This window comes from Bos indicus, chromosome 28 (assembly GCF_029378745.1).
Source record: "Bos indicus isolate NIAB-ARS_2022 breed Sahiwal x Tharparkar chromosome 28, NIAB-ARS_B.indTharparkar_mat_pri_1.0, whole genome shotgun sequence".
Lineage (NCBI taxonomy): Eukaryota > Metazoa > Chordata > Mammalia > Artiodactyla > Bovidae > Bos > Bos indicus.
The window spans coordinates 6,863,365-6,884,736 of record NC_091787.1 but is presented as its reverse complement, the minus strand read 5'-3'; the positions used below and the strand labels follow the sequence as shown (position 1 = coordinate 6,884,736).

At 43.0% G+C, this 21,372-nt stretch overlaps 1 protein-coding gene across 1 annotated transcript in view; it reads right to left on the bottom strand.

Annotated features, from left to right (window-relative positions):
- The window catches only part of SLC35F3 (solute carrier family 35 member F3), a 426,863-nt gene extending 409,758 nt beyond the window's left edge, over positions 1-17,105 (bottom strand). Inside the window, exons 1-2 of the mRNA XM_070781798.1 lie at positions 16,942-17,105; positions 16,348-16,577 (exon numbers count right to left, since the gene is read on the bottom strand). Coding sequence (XP_070637899.1) covers positions 16,348-16,577; positions 16,942-16,994 — 283 coding nt within the window. The 5' untranslated portion in view covers positions 16,995-17,105. The remainder of the gene's footprint in view (positions 1-16,347; positions 16,578-16,941) is intronic.
- Positions 17,106-21,372: the final 4,267 nt, after the last annotated feature.

Genomic DNA, 21,372 nt, shown 5'->3' with positions numbered 1-21,372 from the left:
AGCAGATGAATGGATAAGAAAGCTGTGGTACATATTCACAATGGAGTATTACTCAGCCATTAAAAAGAAAACATTTGAATCAGTTCTAATGAGGTGGGTGAAACTGGAGCCTATTATACAGAGTGAAGTAAGCCAGAAGGAAAAACACCAATACAGTATACTAACGCATATATATGGAATTTAGAAAGATGGTAACAATAACCCTGTGTACGAGACAGCAAAAGAGACACTGATGTATAGAACAGTCTTATGGACTCTGTGGGAGAGGGAGAGGGTGGGAAGATTTGGGAGAATGGCATTGAAACATGTAAAATATCATGTATGAAACGAGATGCCAGTCCAGGATCGATGCACAATACTGGATGCTTGGGGCTAGAGCACTGGGACGACCCAGAGGGATGGTATGGGGAGGGAGGAGGGAGGAGGGTTCAGGATGGGGAACACGTGTATACCTGTGGTGGATTCATTTTGATGTTTGACAAAACTAATACAATTATGTAAAGTTTAAAAATAAAATAAAATTTTTTAAAAAGTCAATGCCAAAGAATGTTCAAACTATTGCACAATTGCACTCATCTCACACACTAGTAAAGTAATGCTCAAAATTCCCCAAGCTAGGCTTAACAGTACATGAACCATGAATTTCCACACGTTCAAGCTGGTTTTAGAAAAGGCAGAGGAACCAGAGATCAAATTGTCAACATCCGTTGGATCACTGAAAAAGCAAGAGAGTTCCAGAAGAACAACTACTTTTGCTTTATATGCCAAAGCCTTTGACAACAAACTATGGAAAATTCTTCAAAAGATGGGAATACCAGACTACCTTACTTGCCTCCTGAGAAGCCTGTATGCAGGTCAAGAAGCAACAGTTAAAACTGGACATGGAACAATGGACTGGTTCCAAATTAGGAAAGGAGTACATCAAGGCTGTATATTGTCACCCTGCTTATGTAACTTGTATACAGAGTACATCATGCGAAATGTCAGGCTGGATGAAGTAAAAGCTGGAATCAAGATTGCTAGGAGAAATATCAATAACCTCAGATATGCAGATGACACCACCCTGATGGCAGAAAGCAATGAGAAACTAAAGAGTCTCTTGATGAAAGTGAAAGAGGAGAGTGAGAAAGCTAGGTTAAAACTCAACATGCAAAAAAAAAAAAAAAAGATCATGGCATCTGGTCCCATCACTTCATGGCAAATAGATGGGGAAACAATGGAAACAGTGAGAGACTTTATTTTTCTTGGGCTCCAAAATCACTGCAGATGGTGACTGCAGCCATGAAATTAAAAGACATTTGCTCCTTGGAAGAAAAGCTATGACCAACCTAGACAGCATATTAAAAAGCCGAGACATTACTTTGCCAACAAAGGTCCATCTAGTCCAAGCTATGGTTTTTCCTGTATTCATGTATAGATGTGAGAGTTGGACTAGAAAGGAAGCTGAGCACCAAAGAATTGATGCTTCTGAACTGTGGTATTGGAGAAGACTCTTGAGAGTCCCTCGGACTGCAATAGCAAACCTGTCAATCCTAAAGGAAATCAGTCCTGAGTATTCATTGGACTGAAGCTCCAATTCTTTAGTGATCTGATGCAAAGAACTGACTCACTGGAAGACCCTGATGCTGGGAAAGATTGAAGCCAGGAGGAAAAGGGGATGACAGAGGATGAGATGGTTGGATAGCATCACCAACTCAATGGACATGAGTTTAAGCAAGCTCCAGGAGTTGGTGATGGACAGGGAAGCCTGGCATGCTATAGTCCATGGAGTTGCAGAGTCAGACGTGACTGAGCAACTGAACTGAACTGATGCACATTTCTAGAATAGGCTTCATTCAGCCTCCTAGACCTTCCCTGAGTTCCAGTGCACAGGTTCAATAGTTGCTACTCAGGGAAAAGAAGGGATGCCCATACAAGGGAGGAACAGTTAAGAAACAACATTGCAGCCCTGGGGCAGAGTATGGGTTCCCCCTCAAGGGATACACATAACCATACCTTTGAGCTGTTTTGCAGATACTGACACCCCAACAATGTGGGAGAAGTTAATCATATGTTGCCTACAAGCACAGAGACCCCAGAGCCATTAATCAGAAGGTTGACGCTGACTCCCACTTACCTCACCACCAACCAATCAGAAAAATGAGCACAAGCTGATCACGTTCTTTGAGCCAATTCTATAAAACTCTCACTAGCCCCTCCAGGTCGGACACACAGTTTTGAGGGCGTTAACCCACTGTGGCCCCCCTTGCCTTGCAAAACAATAAAGTTATTGTTTTCTACTTTACCCAAACTATATCCAAGATTTGGTGTCAGGGTATAGAAGCTGGATTCGGCTTCAGTCCCTAAGAATTGATTTGAGTGACGGCACTTGCTGACCATTAGGAAGCATCAGTTCCAAAGATGTACAGCCTTCTCTCTGTGATGAGATTTGCACATGCTCAGCACCAAGAGAAGGTGGAAGTCAAAGGAGGCAAGCAAGATAGGAAGGGAGGAGTGAACAAGACACTGTCCTTCGACAACCCAGCCTCATCCTAGATTTTAACTCACACCTCTGAGACTTAGATTCATCTGCACATGGAAAAGTGACCCCAGGATCACCTCACACTGGTCACAATGACCATCATCAAAAAGTCTATAAATAACAAATGCTGGGGAGAATGTGGAGAAAAAGGAACTCTACTATACTGTTAGTAAGAGTGAAAATTGGTGCAGCCATCATGAAGAATAGTATGGAGGTTCCTTAAAAAACTGAAAACAGAATTACCATATGACTCAGCAAGGGCTCCCCTGGTGGCTCACATGGTAAAGTATCTACCTGCAATGCAGGAGACCTGGGTTCGATCCCTGGGTAGGGAAGATCCCCTGGAGAAGGGAATGGTTACCCACTCCAGCATTCTTGTCTGGAGAATTTCATGGACAAAGGAACCTCACAGGCTACAGTTCACCAAGTTGCAAAGACTCAGCATGACTGAACGACTAACACTTTCACTTTCATGACCCAGCAATCCCACTCCTGGGCATATATCTGGAGAAAACCGTAATTCAAAAAGACACATGCACCCCAATATTCATGGCAGCACTATTTACAAGCCTTGGAAACAACCCAGATATCCATCTGAGTTGAAAGGATTTTAAAGACGTGGTATGTACATACAGTGGACTCACCCCGAAAAAAGAATGAAATTATGTCATTTGCAGCAACGTGGATGAATCTAGAGATTATCACACTGAGTAGAGTAAGCCAGACAAAGACAAATACTGTGTATCACTTATATGTGGAATCTAAAAAATGTGATGCAGATTAACTTACAGAACAGAGACAGAGCCACAGATATAGAGGACAAACTTACAGTTGCAGTGGGGTGGGACATGGGAATAGATAGGGGGCGTAGGAGGGACATAATCATCCTACTATGCATAAAAAAGATAGCCACCAAGGATCTACTGTATAGCACAGGGAATTAGGTAAACCATGTTTACAATGTTTTGTAATTGCCTATAAGGGAAAAGAATCTGAGGGGAAAAAAATATATATGCACACATATATATGTATGACTGAATCACTCTGCTGCACACCTGAAACTATCAGAACAATGTAAATTGACTGTACTTTAATTATATATATATATATTCAAAATAATAGTCACATTAATCAGGATGTTTTGATTTTTGTTAACTTATAAAAGTAGAGCTGCCACTTGGAAATATCACATCTAGAAGAACTGGACAGTGTTATGATTCTTAGGCTGAACAACCAAGAGAAGAGCTTTAAAGGCGTATTTCAGTGGACGTTGAGGATTTTCTCTTACAGGAACTGGAGAAACAGCATAGTAAGAACAGACAGCCAAGCAGGCAAGAACACGTAGAGCTGGAAGTAAATCTCAACTCCCCTGAATTCCAGTCTGTCCGCTGCTATTTCTGGTAGGGCTCAAGTTAGAGGAAGAAAAACGTCTCAGGTCTCAGACAAGCTGTGTTCAAAACTGGAAAGAAACTGAATGCCTGCAACAGAAAACATTAGGGAAGAAATGTGCAGACTTAGTCACTTAATCTCATCTACTCATGAGTACACAAAAAACTACGTTTCATGGCTGGGCTACAACAAATGAACAAATCAGAACTCTCACTATAGCAGCAGACAACTAGTTTCCAAAGGAACAGAAAAAGAGCTTTCCTGAGGTTCAGACCTGATCCAAAACATCTGATCCAAAATACCCCAAGATATTTAGTTATGGAAGCACCAAAAAGAAACATGGAGTCTACTTGTGGGATAGCCCTAAACAAGAAAAGTATGTAACTTCATGGACTAGGATATATCTGTCTGGTTTCTCCGTTCAATAGTTTTCTGGGAAATAGGTAATATGCCATGTATTTAGTACAGCTTATCTAAGAAGTGAATATATTTACTGCCCATTAGAAGCAGTGAACTATTTGATGTCGGAATAAATGAAAGAGTGAGTAAATGAGTGACTGGATGAAAAAAATGAATGAATGGATTAATGATTAAATAAATATGCATTCATGGCAAGTTCCACTGTTTGATCTGTTACCAAGTCATTGACCAATGAACCTTCCCATGAGTGGTATTTGAAATTCCCTGCAGTGATTTTCTGAAGTCCCTGCCTGACCCATGGGCTGCTCAAGAGGGAGCATGGTGGCAGTGGGGTCTGGTTTGAAAGTGTTCTTTTCTCCACCTTCCCAGCCACCACACTGAAAACCTTCCATGTATTCTGAGAGAAACACAAGACCCATGCAGGTTTCAGATAGAACAAACACAATGACATATGCACCACTACCCATTTTTCAGAATAAATTTGTGTTTCTAGAATAAATTTGAATTACAAAACCTTCATGGAACTGAAAACGTACCTATGGCATGAAATCAGATACACCTACCAAAGATGCTTATGTTAAATATTTAATAAAACAAAATGCTGACTTAAAAGAAAAGAGTTTGGATAAACCCTTGAAATCTGCTGTTCTGGGTTATGGCATTTAAATGGTCTTCAAACGATTTCAGTCTTTCTTTTAAAAGAACTGTACAGAGGACAGAAGTTCAAGTCCTTCCTCTGTATTATTTGCCACCATAATGCACTTGTCACTAAAGAGTGTTTTTTAAACTCCCACACATGCACGGCATGAGGAGACTACAGCACAAAACCCAAATATTTCATACCTACAATCATAATTATATTCCTTTTTTTAAGAACAGGGCATCTTAATACATGTTCACTGAAAATGAGCAAACTCTATAAAAAGAAAACTAAGAAAGCAAAAAGAAGTATCTTTCTTCTGACCCTACTGAAAAAACTCTGAGGATATATGCAAGCTTTTATAACACTACATGGGTACAAAGTAGATGATAAAGAAGGATAAAAATAATCCTTCTAAGAGATTCTTATCTGGCCAAGTACTATGGATGATACATAACAGACTGACAAGGAGCAAATGTGAATATCACAGAAAACATGTGTCAAAACCTGAAAATGGTTCTGAGAAGTTTACACTGAAGATTTCTCTGCCTCAGGAGTCCATAACAGCCTCAAGCCTTCTCAGCTGCAAACCACCCGAGAGGAGCAATTTATTTCCTACCCTCTCAAAGATTGTCATAAGAAAAATGTGCTACCATCATTAACCAAAAAAACTGACCGGATTCCTGGGACTTCCTTGGTGGTCCAGTGGTTAAGAATTCAATACAGGGGACATGGGTTTGATTCCTGACTGGGAACGCAGATCCCACAAACCACGGAGCAACTAATCCCGAGGGCCACAACTAGAGTCGAGCGCTGCAACGGCAGATGCTGCATGATGCGACACAGATCCTGTGCGCTGCAACTAAGACCCAACAGAGCCAAGTAAATAAATATTTTTAAAAATTGACCGGATTCCTAACTGTCCAAGTCCCTTTATAGGCTTTGCTATATTACTCTACTGATCAACGCACAGTCACCAATGAATTGAACCAAAAGACATCATGTGTGTGTGTGTATTTTTAAAAAAGTCTACTTCAATCCTGACACAGGATAAGGAAATATTCAATGCAGCTGGGCTTGCTAGATGTTCACCTCTTTCTGAAGCTCTCCAGTGATGGAGGCTCCAATGCCTTCGTCATCTCAGCAGTCAGGAAGTGATTTCTTATTTCCAATGAAAAATTATTTGATATGTACATCCCTGTTGTGTCCTACATGGGCCTGAGCAGAAATGGCTTAAGACTCTTAAGCCAGGAGTCCACAGTTGCAGGGGACAAAATGTAGCTTCTGCTCACTTCACAGGAAGGTGTCTCGTGGTGCTTGGAGCAGGAGCCACAACAAGATCTTGACCTTACAAGGAAATGGTACTCAGCATGGGGTGCAGGAAAATATCAAGGCTCTCTCTGGGTTGCTTACACACCTGCCTTATTCTTCCCTCTATGTGGACCAGCTTTCTCTGTCTCTCTATCCACACAAAAGCCAGAATGGCTCCCTCTTGGCTTCTCCTCCACTTAAAAGACCATGCCCACCAGACCACAATCTCCTAGTTTTAATCTCAAATTCCAGGAGGGAGAAACTGATACAGCGACCTTGGGTCAAGGGTCCACTCCAATCTGATCTATGGTGTCCAGGAGGAAGATGATGCTAAGGGCCCACCCTGAAGATACAGTGCAGGGCAGTCATGGGGGTCAGGCTGAGCTGGGAAGATATTCCCAAAAGTGTCCACTCCAACTGTTCTCAGAAAGACATGCCATTTTCCTGATTCACCTCTCTCTCCCCCAATATTTAAATCTTGCCTCTAGAACATGTTTTAAATTCCAGTGACCCATTTTCTCTTCTTCCTTGTTCATTTCTTCCAAATCGTTTCTAAAGTGAAGTTATCAAAACGAGGCAAAACACTCTGACATGAGACTGGGAGTGGGATTGCATGCCAGTGTACTTAGGTGACCAAGTAGTGGGCGTCCCAAATCTTGACAGAGGAACACAATAGAAGACTTCTGTGCAGGATAGTCCTGGAAGACCCCACAGAAATGGAGATGGAACTACTTCTGTGTGTGTCTAAACGGTCTTTTGCTAGTATATTTAATGAATGTTTATCGACTGAGGTGCCAGAGATACTCTCTGATCTGGGAACAGAATCATCACAGTTCTACGTTCCACGAGCCACACTGAGGACTGGAGACCCAGTGATGAGCCTTGCCCTTGCACAGCTCTCCATCTGTATATTTCAGACACATGATTAAGCTAGCCGTGACAACATGTAAGGGAAGTGACAGCCTCATGGGAGTCCTAGCAAGGATACCTCACCACATCCAGCACGGTCAGGACAGCTCCCTGGAAGAAGTGACGCTTAGACTGGGCCCTGGATGAGTCAGGTGGCATTTGTACCTCTGTGGCCCTTCTGGTGACACACAGCAGATGACCAGAGAACAGGGTCAGTTTCCGCTCACCGTCCAGCTTCATCTTGTACATTTCTGTGGTGCTATGTCCCAGCTGAGTTGGGTGACCTCCCAGTAACAGCTCATGTGCACTGCTGTGCATACACCATCCCTTTGCCCGAAATGCAACTCTTCCCTCCACCTACTTCCCGTGGTTTATTACTCCTCCAGGTTCTGATCCAAAACTCACCATTCCAACACCAACCTTTATCACACCCTATTGTTTCACTTGCCCCTTTCTCCAGTCTGTGAGATTTTAAGGCAAGAATTCTGTCTCCCATAACTTATATTCTGGAACGTCCAGATGCTAGAAAAGTTTGCAAGGGACTTACCTGTGGTAAAGAATCCGCTGGCCAGTGCAGGCGACATGGGCTTAATCCTTGGTCCAGGAAGATTCAACATGCTGCAGGACAACTAAGTCCGTGCTCTAGAGCCCGTGAGCTCCAACTACTGAGCCCACGCCCCTACAGCCTGTGCTCCACAAGAAGAGAAGCCATCGCAGTAAGAAGCCCGTGCACCCCAACTAGAGAGCAGCTCCCGCTCACCGCAACTAGAGAAAGCCCACACACAGCAATGAAGGCCCAGTGCAGCCAAAAATAAAATAAAATTTTAAGTTTGCAAAATGAATAAATGGAAATAAAGGTGCATTTCTGGATGCCAGGCAAAGGGCTTGATGCTGCTGCTGCTGCTGCTGCTAAGTCGCTTCAGTCGTGTCCGACTCTGTGTGACCCCATAGACGGCAGCCCACCAGGCTCCCCCGTCCCTGGGATTTTCCAGGCAAGAACACTGGAGTGGGTTGCCATTTCTTTCTCCAATGCATGAAAGTGAAAAGGGAAAGTGAAGTCGCTCAGTCGTGTCCAACTCTTTGCGACCCCACGGACTGCAGCCTACCAGGCTCCTCTGTCCATGGGATTTTCCAGGCAAGAGTACTGGAGTGGGGTGTTATTGCCTTCTCTGGGGCTTGATGCTAGATACAAATTATTTCATTTAATTCTCAAAACCATCCTGGAAAACAGTTATATTCGCCCCCGTTTTGTAGGTAAGAAAACAGAGGCTGGAAGAGATGAGTAACTTGTCAGCACTGACACTGCTGAGATAAGAGGGCAGCTCCCGGGGCAGATTTCATTCCCTCCACTTCTCCCAACAACACAGATAATACTGTGGTTGTCCCCTCCTTCCTGAGGGGCTACAATTCAATCAACATCCTTATCAACTCTCACTGAAACACTTAACAGAGTTCAACAGCTCATACACACGTGGATTCATTTTTTAACACAACTCACCTGATTTTTTCAGCCACTTAAGGCAAGGAGAAACACTCACCGCTGGAGTGATTTCTCTTAGACTAGGCACTTTGTAGAGACTCAGAACAGACTTACGAAGAACAGTGAGAAATCTCCTTGCCCAGGCCTCTTCTATGGCCAGGAAGACTAGGTTTTCCTGGAGTGAGAATTTGGATCATTAGCAAACGGTTTATAACCAACGACCGATGATCTAAGTGTCCTGGAGACAAACATGTTCTCTTAAAAAAGAATCATTCTGCATTTTAATCCTGTCTAATCTCAGAAAAATACTTACTAAATTGTTAGTGTGTATTCATATTCAGGAATAAAACTGACTCTCTGTAGATGTTAGAAAATATTATGCTTTATTCCTGCCTTCCAACTTTTTTTCCTTTAAAATCTTTTCCATCTATAATGCCATTTGCAGGAACACAGGTGGACCTAGAGATCGTAATACTAAGTGAAGTAAGTCAGAAAGAAAAAGACAAATACCATATGATATCACTTCTATGTGGAATTGAAATAGGAGAGAAATGAACTTATCTACAAAACTGAATCAGATTCACAGACACAGAGAACAGACTTCACGGTTGTGGGGGAAGGGATGGTTTAGGAGTTTAGGATTAGAAGATGCAAACTGTTATAAAAAAAATGAATATGCAAGGTCCCACTGTATAGCACAGGGAACTCAATTCAATATCCTGTAATGAGCCATAAGGGAAAAGAATATGAAACGGAATACATAAGAAATCTTTTCAATCTTTAATTTCATATGCCAAGCTCCACTGTAAAATGACCTTTTACAACCAAATTATACTTCTCTTCCAAGTGGGTCATTTTTGAATTGCTGACCTGACCTTTACTATTTTGGGAGGATCAAACAGAAGTTACTCACTATGAATTCAATTATACTATGAGCCACTGTTCCAGTTATCACTAGAAACAACATCAGCAACCTCTACTCATGCACTGGTCTGAAAGGGCAGAGTGAGTAGAAAGACTGTCCTTCTCCAAAAAACTCTCCCTCTCAACTTACAGAAACCCTTCCTAGTATTTGAAAACTAAAGGACCCTGAAAACAAGGAAAAACATGCTTTTTCCTTGTCATGAGGTGAGTTATTCAATGCCCCGCATTTTCTACCTTGGGCTACAAAACCTCCCCCCAGATAAACTGGGCTTTGCTCAGTATTCCACACGCTCTTAGTCTTGATTCAAGCAGTCAATGGCAGGCCAGGATGGACCAGAGATGTGGTGTTCATGTGGGACTAGCCTACCCTCTACTCTACAAATGACTTAAAACTACACTCATCAGAATTTTTTAAAAAATCAATGGACAAAGCAGATGTGGCATAGACAGACAGATCTACAATGGAATATTATTCAGCCACAGAAAGGGAAAAAACTGTGCTGTTTGCAGAGATGTGGATGGACCCGGAATCTGTCATACAGAGTGAAGTAAGTCAGGAAGAGAAAAACAAATAATCATGTATTAACACATATATGTGCTAGAAAAATGGTACAGAGGAACCTATTTGCAGGGCAGGAATAGAGAGGCAGACATAAAGATGGACTTTGAACTGGAAGACTGCAATGTGCATGGCCATGTGTAAAACAGAGAGCTAGGGGGAAGCTGCCATATAACAGAGGGAGCTCAGCTCTGTGTGATGACCTAGAGGGATGGGATGAGGGATGAGGTGGGAGGAAGCTCCAAGAGGGAGGGGGTGTATGTACACCCATAGCCAATTCACTTCATTGTACAGCAGAAACCAACATAACATTGTAAAGTAACCATATCCCGATTTTTAAAAATTATTTGTATTAATATTCGCATATACGAGCACCATGCACACTACACGGAGTATTAAATGCGCTCAGGAGACAAGTGTACTTCATTTTAAGCAATAAACATGACCTCTCCAAAAGCTATTCCTAGAAAATTTCTTTACTAGAAAATGCTGTGAGCTCACTATTTGAAAACATCCTTGAGGGAAACAAAGGATGTGTGCAAAATAACACATCCCTGCTAAAATGTAAATAATGTATCTATTTTCCAGATGTAAGTATTTGTGGATTTCTATTTCTTGACAAGGACATACCTCAGCTGTGAACATCTTCTCCAAACTGATCTGTGTATGCTGGCATGGAGTAAATACTCTCAAAAACTGTGCTAAATAAGTGATTTCCCTGGTGGTCCAAGGGCTAAGACTCCATGTTCCCAATGCAAGGGGGCTGGGTTCGATCCTGGTTGGGGAACTAGACCCCACATGCTCAACTAAAGATCCCACATGCAGCAACAAAGATCAAAAAGTCCAAGTGCTGCAACCAAGACCTAGCACAGCCAAATTAAATGAATAAATAAAGCTTTGCTAAAGGAATAAGTGAAAATAAAGGGACATATATAGATGCTCTTTTATCTTGCATAAGAACCTCCGTCTGAGATCTCCAAGATCCACAACTTCAATCATTCTGTAACCAAATGCGGCCAGTCCCCCACAGCATCCAGGGCCTGGGGCCTCACTGTCCACTTTTAGGATGGCTCATTCCTGGTCTCTGGTCCTCCCCCTGCCCTCCACAGTCATCTCCTCCCCTCCACAGGCATCTCCTCCCCAACTGGTGTCTATCCCAGAGAATTATGAAAGGAAGAGGGAGGTAGAAGAGAGTCCAGCTGGCCATTTCTCTTCTGCTGTGGCCCTGGTGGCAGGGGAAAGGAAGTCACTAGAAAAGCTGTCCTATATTCCTATATAGAAAAATGGTATCAGTTCAGTTCAGTTCAGTTCAGTCGCTCAGTCGTGTCCGACTCTTTGCGACCCCATGAATCGCAGCACGCCAGGCCTCCCTGTCCATCACCAACTCCCGGAGTTCACTCAGACTCATGTCCATCGAGTCAGTGATGCCATCCAGCCATCTCATCCTCTGTCGTCCCCTTCTCCTCCTGCCCCCAGTCCCTCCCAGCATCAGAGTCTTTGCCAATAGATGACCTTATTTCTACAACAGAAACAGAGAACAAAGGTGTGGACACAAAGGCAGTAAAGGGGGGATCAGATGAACCGGGAAACTGGCCCTGACACACATACACTATTGACACTACGTATAAAATAGACAGCTAATGCGTACCTATCACATAGCGCGGGGACTCTACTCAGTGCTCTGCGGCGACCTAAATGGGAAGGAACTCCCCAAAGGAGGGGATATATACATACATACACATATAGCTGATTCACTTCACTGTACAATAGAAACCAATATAACACTGTAAAGCAACTACACTCCAACAACAATTTTAAAAAATGAAAAGCTATCCAAACTGTTCTGAATTCTCGAGCACTTTCTACAGGGTATCAATTTACAGTGAGTGGTTTCAGAATCACGTTAGCTGCAGAAGCAACCAGTTCTTTGCAGAAGGTGGTTTATTGTAGCCTGGCCCCTCCTGGAAACACAAGACGCAGTCTAGGAAGAAGGAAGAGAAGGCCAAGAATTGAGAAGGCAGGCCCGCTAAGTGAGCACTACTGCTCCAGGTAAGATAGTTCACTTGCAGCAGAAATTTGGAGTGAGGCTAAATGAGGACTCTTCACCTCTCCAGGAAACATCTGGCATTGTTTGGAAACACTTTTGGTTGTCACAGCTTGCGGGAGGGGTGTACTACAGGCCAGGGATGCTGCTAAACACCCTTCTATGCACAAGATGTTTCCCCCCCGGCTCCGCCTCCATAATAAAGGATTATTCAGTGACCAAGTGTCAGTAGCATTGAAGATGAGAATCCCTGGGTTAAATGAAAGTGTGCCATCAAGAATTCTGGCCCACTGTGGCAAGGCCTATATTTCAAGTAAAATAGTCATATAAAGTCAGAATTTCCATAAAAACCAAAGAAGAATTCTGCTCCATGTATATCCCTATGACTGACCCATGTGGATGTACAGCAGAAACCAACACAACACTGTAATTATCCTTCAATTAAAAATAAATAAATTAAGAAAAAAAAAGAATTCTGGTCTATCGTGGTTGCCAAGATGGATGCAGGTGAGGGAAGGATGGATTGGGAATTTGGGATTAGCAGATACAAACTATTATATATAGGATGGCTAGACAACAAGGTCCTACTATATAGCACAGGGAATTATATTCAATATCCTGTAATAAACCATAATGGAAAAGAAAATGAAAAGGGATATCTGTATAACTGAATCACTTTGTTGTACACAAGAAATGAATACATTTTTAATCAACTATACTTCAATTAAAAAAATCATGAGGGTTTGCCATAGGCATGCAAGATTATTTAACTCTATAAAATCAGTCAATACAATTGCTATATTAGAATAAACTAAAGCCACTTAAAAAAAAAAAAAAAGGATTCTAGTCTAGTCTATGGTTCAGAAAGCCAAAGATGGCACTCACCATGGAAGAATAAGGAAAGGATAAAGCAAATTCCAAGCTAACATAAGTGAGCATAAAGAACTAAACAATACAAAGTGTTATGATGTGCATTCAAAGGTTTTCTCGCTCAGAGATCAATGTTTCAGGTCATATCCATTCCCTCGTTCAACAAACATTAACTGAGCAACTACTTTGGACCACATGCCTTCTGGGCTCTGGATACACTTACAGCTGGGAAGCCAAGGACTTCCTAAGAATGAAAGTGAAAAGTGTTAATTACTCAATTGTGTCCAATTATTTGCAACCCCATGGACTGTAGTCCACCAGGCTCTTCTGTCCATGGAATTCTCCAGGCAAGAATACTGCAGTGGGTAGCCATTACCTTCTCCAGGGGATCTTTCCAATGCAGGGATCAAACCTGAGTCTCCTGCTTGGCAGGCAGACTCTTTACTGCCACCAGGGAAGGCACCCCTAAGAATACTGTCCAGCAGTATTTTTGTTCAGAAACAGGGAATGTGGAATTGGAGGACTGTGGCTACTGAAAAGAGGAATCCCACCCTTCCACCAGCTTATAGCTTAATCCTCAGTTGAATGTTACATACAAACCATCCCTCTCAGACCCGGGGGCCTGTAGGATTTTTTTAAAAAACAATTATTCACAAAAAGTCCCTTGTCTACAGGGAAATTCGTTCATCTCATTGACTGGGCTCAGAGTCTTGAGCAAAGATTATTCCTGCTCTGTTCCCAATTACCTCATTTATCTTCACTGCCCCGAACAAGGGCTTCCCTGATGGCTCAGTTGGTAAAGAATCCACCTGCAATGCAGGAGATCCTGGTTCGATCCCTGGGAAGGGAAGATGCTCTGGAGAAGTCCACCCACTCCAGTATTCTGGCCTGGAGAATTCCATAGACTGCATAGTGCATGGGGTAGCAAAGAGTTAGACACGACTGATGAACAAAGTCTAAAAATTAAGAGGACAACAATGAATACTTGGTCAACCCATAATATCTGCTGCTATAAAGGCAGCTTACACTCTCCACGAACCCAGACACCCTCACTGTCAATTCCCTCAGTGGGGACACAGAGAAGCCACTTTGAAAGACGAATCAAAGTGACATCATAATATCAAGGATAAGGCTTGGAACATTCCCTAACTTGCTCTTGACACCCTGAGAAGAGTATTTTGTAATCATCATCTCTTCCAGTTTGTTGAGTGTAATTATTAACCAATAAAATAACTCACTGATACCGACAGATAAACCTTTATTTTTCCTTTTTTTCCTACTTGGGTAGAAATGGAAAACAGCCAAAGGACTGACCTAAAACATGCTTGGCAACATTAATAAAACATGAGCTTCTTTAAATTTAAAACCAAAATCCAATTAATTCATCAAATTGTCAGTTGTCACCTCAAGCATTTTAGTAAAAAGGAGATCTCTTGGAATAAAGAAGAATCTTCACAGGAATAGAGGTCGGAGTAAAGTGATTTTTCTTATCACAATGATCACTGTAGCCTTATCCCCTGATTTTTACTCTTTCAATGAAGCCCCAGAGAAGGTATTTAAGAATACCACTGGTGGTACAAGAGACTCATTTTCCATATGGTCTTTTCCCTGCCTTAATTTTTAAGTGTATTTGTACCAAACACAATCAATCACTGCTGTAAGCTCCCCACTGACACCCAGAGTCATGAACCTTGGTGGAAATTTCTACAAAGCACACAGGACCAGTCATAAATAGATTTACAATGATAAATCTTACTACTTCAGGGCCTAAATAGACAATGCTAAGAAGGCTGTAATTTGTACAATTGTCTTTATTTAGACAATTCTCATTTCTTATTAAGAGAGCTGAGAACAGAAATAAGAGACAATGTCTAATAGAAATTTAGAAAGCAGAAACAGAAACTGAGAGTCCTACCCTTATCTATAAGAGAAATCGTTTCCAATGGGTTTTCTTTCTCTTATCCTATACCCAGTGTTTCTCAGCTGAAAAGAAATCTTGGTCTCTTCCTTGTGTGATCCAAAGCCCGTTTATCAGCTACAATTCTAGCATTAGCACCAGGAGATTGGAGGAGACGCAGATAACCTTTTAAAGACTGATACGGAGTTAAATGCAATCACTCTCATCCTTTAAAAACAAGTAAAGGCGTGAAACAAAACATTATAAAATTATTTGCTTCCTCCTGCACATAACTTAAAAGTTACCAGCTAACCGCCAGCATACCACTGACCTTTGGCTTGGAACCAAGGGCTTTAGGGAAAAACTAAAGGTAGACATATTTTTAGAACTCAATATGATTAATTTACAAAAGCCTGATTTTTTTTTTCCTGAAGACTGATAAAATATGTTCCAATTTCAAGGACTGAAGGATAAAACCACATCTCAGAATAATTAAGCTGTTAGTCTTGATTACAAATGGAATGAAGCAATACTCATTTCTTGGACTGACTGAGGTGGTAAATGGCTCTCTTTCTGCTTGTGGAACAACAGTGATGGAATCACCAAATTATAATTTACAGTTATAGGTTCCAGAGTTCATTGTAGCCAACTTCTCTCTTCCAAATGAGAGAAAGAAATCCCCCCAAATTAGTCCTGATCACACAGGTAATGTCTGTATAAACTGATCCCAGCATTGCCAAAGCCATCAGCTGGAGCCACTGGCAAAGAAAAGTTTCGGCTGCTCCACCTGGCACCAACCATTCATCTCTCAAGGACCAAATGCCAATCGCTAGAATGATCCATAGGCAACCTCCAAACTGAGGACAAAGGGAATGAAAGAGATCTAAAACGAAGACCCCAATAATTCCTGCATCATCAGGCCTAAGGGATCCAGGGAAGAGTTAAAATCCAGGCGTGCCGAGTCTGCGGTTTCTCACTAAGCCAGCTGAGACCCAAGCCGGGACAGCTAACACTTTCGGATCCACAGAGAAGCCACACAGGACAAGAATACACTGAGTTTCCAATCTCCTGTGACACCTCAAGTGCAAGGAGATAAAGACAGAGAGATGCCTGTGGGAAGGAGACAGGGTGTTAAGAAAACGGATCAGAAATTCCTAAAGGTCCGAGAGAACCGTCTCCAGGCCTCTTCCTAAAACTTGCAAACCTGGGTCTGTGTGTGCGGACAGGACAGCAGGGAGGGGCTGGACTCGTGTCTGGGCGCGCTCCCGGAGACTGCTGAGCCAACTGCAAGGCAGATGCGCCAGAGGACCAGGAAAATGGGGCCGGGGCGGAGGCGGGGTGGGGCGGGGGGGCACCTGGAGGGTACTTGGTGGGGGGTCTTACTTTTGTAGCTCGTCGCCCAGGGCTGGTAGCCGTAGTAGCCGGTGATGCGCAGGATCCGCTCCTCGATGGACGTGAGCCCCACGGGCCCGCTGGTGAGGTCCTCCACCGAGCGCGACCATTTCAGATCCTCCTTAATCGCCTCGTCCACCACCAAGTATTTGAGCTGCCGGAGCTGGGGGCTGATGTCGGACAGTCTCCGGGGGCTGACGTCCGGTGACCTCCTCATGCCACTGAGGCCGCGGGCAGATTGGTAGGGAGGGACAGAAGGGGCGGGGGAGAATGTGGGTGAGATCCCAGGGCTAGCTGGGCGCAGCCGGGGGCCCTCTACGGGAAGGTGCGGCCCTTCCCCGCTCCACCGCCCCCACCCCCAGCTCCCTCGGCAGCCTGGGCGTCGGGTCCCGTCTCTGGAGCCGGGCACTGGGCGCTTCGGGGCAGAGCAGGTTGGGGCGAGTGGCGAGGGAGAGGATGCCCTAAACTTCCCAAACAGCTCCGCTGCGCGCGCCGCCCCCTCCCCAGCTTCAGACTGCCCGTGTCTCAGCTGCCGAAGGCCACCCCGCCGCCCGCTCGCGCACCCGCACCCGGGGCGCTACTCACATGGCGATGCCTTTGCCCCTGGGTGCGCTGCCGGGAAACTCTCGGATCCCCATAGGCAATGTCAGAGTAGGGCCGGGAGCTCCCAGACTTGAGGCTGAGGGGCCGCGGGCCCGAGCTGCCCGCGGCCGCGGCCTCTGGGAAGGTGGGCGCGAGGCCCGGCGAGGGTCCCCACGCCGCCCCGGCGCGCCCGCGCCACGGTCCGCGAAAGCCTCGGCGGTGTGCGGCGCGATGCGGGCGCGGCGGCTCAGCCCGGCTCCAGCCGGTCCGCGGGGCTCGCTGCAGCCCGCCGGCCGCAGGGCAGTGCCAGCGCCGCGCCCCTTGCCTGTAGCCGCCGCCACCGCCCCGGGCACACGGCAGGCGCGGGAGCCCCCGAACCCGGAGAGCGCCGGCGGCGGTATGCGCTCTCGAGGCACCTGGGCGGACCGGAGGTGCTGGCCCGCAAACGCGGGAACCAGGCGGGGGCGCTGTTGCCCCCTTCCCGCCGCCCACGAGTGCGCGGGGCTCCGGAGCCCGCACCAGCCGCCCGCGCTCCGCCTCGCAACCTGGGGCTAGGGGCGCGCTCCTCCTCCCCTCTCTTAGGACCTATCATATCATTCTGTTCCTGGTTCAGCAGTTCAGCTCAGTTTCAATCTCTTTTTCTCTTTCCTCCTTCTAAAATAATGAGCAAAAACTACTTGGAAAGACAGAAACCTGGTTCCAAACCCACCAAAATCATGCTCAGAATGCCAAATGCATAAATGGCATTTCATAGTCAAAGCTGAGACACTAGTGACTTGATTTATTGTGCTGTGGGCATCCTTCGGTCACCCCTGGCCCTCAGAGAGTTTACATTCTCGTGCTGACCCTGCTACTAACTCAGTTCTGTCTTCTTAGATTTCTACTTTATTTACCTTCTAATTTTTTTTTTCTTCTGTCTGCAAATCATTCTTTCTAGAACACCTAATCAGTTTTCATAATGTTATTTTTCTGTTATAAAAAAAATACATATAGGTTCATTCTGAAGAATTTAGAAAATACAGAAATAGGTAAAGAAGAAAATTCTCAATTTTCAGCCCAAAAGGACTACTTTGAACTAAGTAGTCCACAAATTTTTCCACTCTTTTTTTTAATCAATCCAAAAACCCTTTTTCACAAAATCAGGATGGAACTGTACACACTGCTTTTGGTACTTTTTTATATTAAAATTATATTGTGTCTCAGCAAATTAAGAATAGAGAGGACTTCCTCACATTATAAAAGACATCTTCAAAAACCTACAGTTAGTATCATACCAAATGGAAAGAAACTACAAACTTCCTTAGGTTAGGAGCATGGCAAGGATGTCTCATCACTCCTCTTCAATATTCTACTGCAAGTCCTAGCTAATACTATTAGATAAGAAAAGGAAATTTAAAAGTTTGTCTATTGGGAAGAAAGAAATAAAACTACTCTTTGTTCACAGATGACATCATCACCTAGGTAGAAAACCTCAAAAAATCAACCAAAACTTGACCTGGAACAGATATGAATTATAGCAAGATTGCAGGATTCAAAGTGAATGTACAGAAGTCAATCAACTTCCCATATACAAGCAATAAACCATTGTAATTTGAAATTGAAAATGTCATACCACCTACATTGGCACACAAAAATGAAGTACTCAGGTATAAACTGGACATAATATGAGATCTATATGAGAAAAACTACAAAACTCTGAGGAAAGAAATCAGAGATGAACTAAATAAATGGAGAGAGAGTTCAGGTTCATTGGTAGAAAGATTCAGTATTTTTAGGATGTAGTTCTCTCCAACTTAACATATAGATTCAATGTAATCCCAAGCAAATCCTCAGCAAGTTATTTTGTGGCTATCAACTAAGTGCTTCAAAAGTTCATATGAAGAGGCAAAAGACCCAGAATAGACAACACAATATTGAAGAAGAACAAAGTTGGAAGGTTAACACTACAGCACTTCAAGACTTACTATAAAGCTGCAGTAAGCAATACAGTATGGTATTGAGGAAAGAATAAACAAAGAGATAACTGGAATGGAATAGAGAGCCCAGAAACAGTCACACAATTATAGTGAACTGATCTTTGACAAATGAGCAAAGTCAATTCAATGGAGAAAGGATAAAAGTGAAAGTGAAAATCGCTGCGTAGTGTCTGACTCTTTGCGATCCCATGGGCTGTAGTCCATGGAATTCTCCAGGCCAGAATACTGGAGTGGGTAGCCTTTCTCTTCTCCAGGGTATCTTTCCAACCCAGGGATCAAACCCAGGTCTCCCGCATTGCCAGTGGAGTCTTTACCAGCTGAGCCACAAGAGAAGCCTGGAGAAAGGATAGTCTTTTCAATAAATGGTGTTAGAACAACCAGATAGCCACTTGAAGAAAAAAATGATCATAGGCCTAATAAAATATTAAAAATTCTAGAATATAATATAGGAGAAAATCTAGATAACTTTGGGTTTGGTGATGTCTTTTTAGATATAAGTATCCTCCATGATAGAAAAAATTGGTAAATTGGATTTCATTAAAAGTAAAAAGTTCTGCTCTTCAAAAGATACTGTCAAGATCATAAGATGATAAGCCACAGCCTTACAGAAAATATATGCAAAATAAATATTTGATAAAGAACTAGAATAAATAAGATAAATAAATAACTAGAATAAGTAAATAAGAACTCTTGAACTCAACTATAAGAAAATTAACAATCCAATTTAAAAATTGGAAAGATATCTGCACAAATATATCACCAAAGATGATATACAGACCATCAAAAACATATGAAATGATGCTCAACATCATATTCCATTAGGGGATTGCAAACTAAAACAATGAGTAAGATACCACTACACACTTACTAGGATAGATATAATTCAAAATACTGACAACATCAAATGCTGACAAGGATGTGGAGCATCAGGAACTCTCATTGCTGGTGGAAATGCAAATGGTATGGCCACTTTGGAAGACAGTTTTGTGGTCTCACACAACTGAATATCTTCTCCCCATGTAATCCAGCACGTACAGGTTGATATTTATCTGTATTGAGTTGAAAACTTAAGTTCACACACAGACCTGCACACATGTATTTACAGAAGCTTTATTCATAATTGGAGAAGGCAATGGCAACCCACTCCAGTATTCTTGCCTGGAAAATCCCATGGATGAAGGAGCCTGGTAGGCTGCAGTCCTTGGGGTTGCTAAGAGTCAGACACGACTGAGCGACTTCACTTTGACTTTTCACTTTCATGCATTGGAGAAGGAAATGGCAACCCACTCCGGTATTCTTGCCTGGAGAATCCCAGGGATGGGGGAGCCTGGTGGGCTGCCGTCTATGGGTCGCACAGAGTTGGACACAACTGAAGCGACTTAGCAGCAGCAGCAGCAGTACTCATAATTGCCAAAATATGGAAACAAACAATATGTTCTCCAATAGGTGATGGAAAAAGAGTGGTATATTCATATACTGGAATATTATTCAGTGATAAAAACTAGTAAACTATCAAGTCATGAAAAGACATGAAGCATCCTTAAATGTGTATTGCCAAGTGAAAGAAACCAATATTAAGGGGTATATTATATATGATTCAAATTATATAACATTGTGAAAGAGACAAAGTTATGAAGACAGTAAAAAGATCATTGATTACCAGGGGTTCCTGGTGTGTGTAGGGATAAATTGGAAGAGGAGGGATGAATGAATGAACATGGGGGATTTTTAGGGCAGTGAAACTCTTTTGTATGATATTATAATGGTGGATAACTGTCATTTTACATTTGTCAAAATCCATAGATTGTATCAATACAACACCAAGAGCTAACCCTGATGTAAACCCTAATGTATCAACTTTGGTTGATAATGATATGTCAGTGTCAGTTCCCTGACTGTAGTAAGCATATCATACTAGAGCAGGATGTTAATATTGGTGGGGAGGCTGTGTGTGTATGTGGGGGTGGCAGGAATTTGGGGACTCTACTTTCTCAGAATTTTAGTGTGAACCTAAAATTGCTCTAAAGCACAGTCTATTAACTGAAAAAATTAGATTTTTCAGCTTTTCAGTGTTATAATATTCTTCTAAAAGATTATTTTTACTGGATGTATTTTAATTTTTATGACTGCTATGGTCATAAAAGCAACAAAGCCATTATAAATAAAGTAACAAGTAATATCAGGTATATAAATTTTATGTATGTAATATTAACAAGTATGTACAAGGATATTGTACACCCCCCTCTGTGTGTGGGGCGGTGGCTTAGGAATAAGGCACTTCTCTGCCTCTGTCTCTCTGTCTTTGTGTGTGTGTGTGTGTGTTCTTGTGTGAAGAATTTCTTCTTAGTGCCTTCTTTTGAGACATGGGACAACCTTCTTTTACCCTTGTACCTGAACTATCTCATCTTAAGCTGGTCTTGAACTGGTGTTCCTAGGGTATCCTCAGAGTTCACCTGAT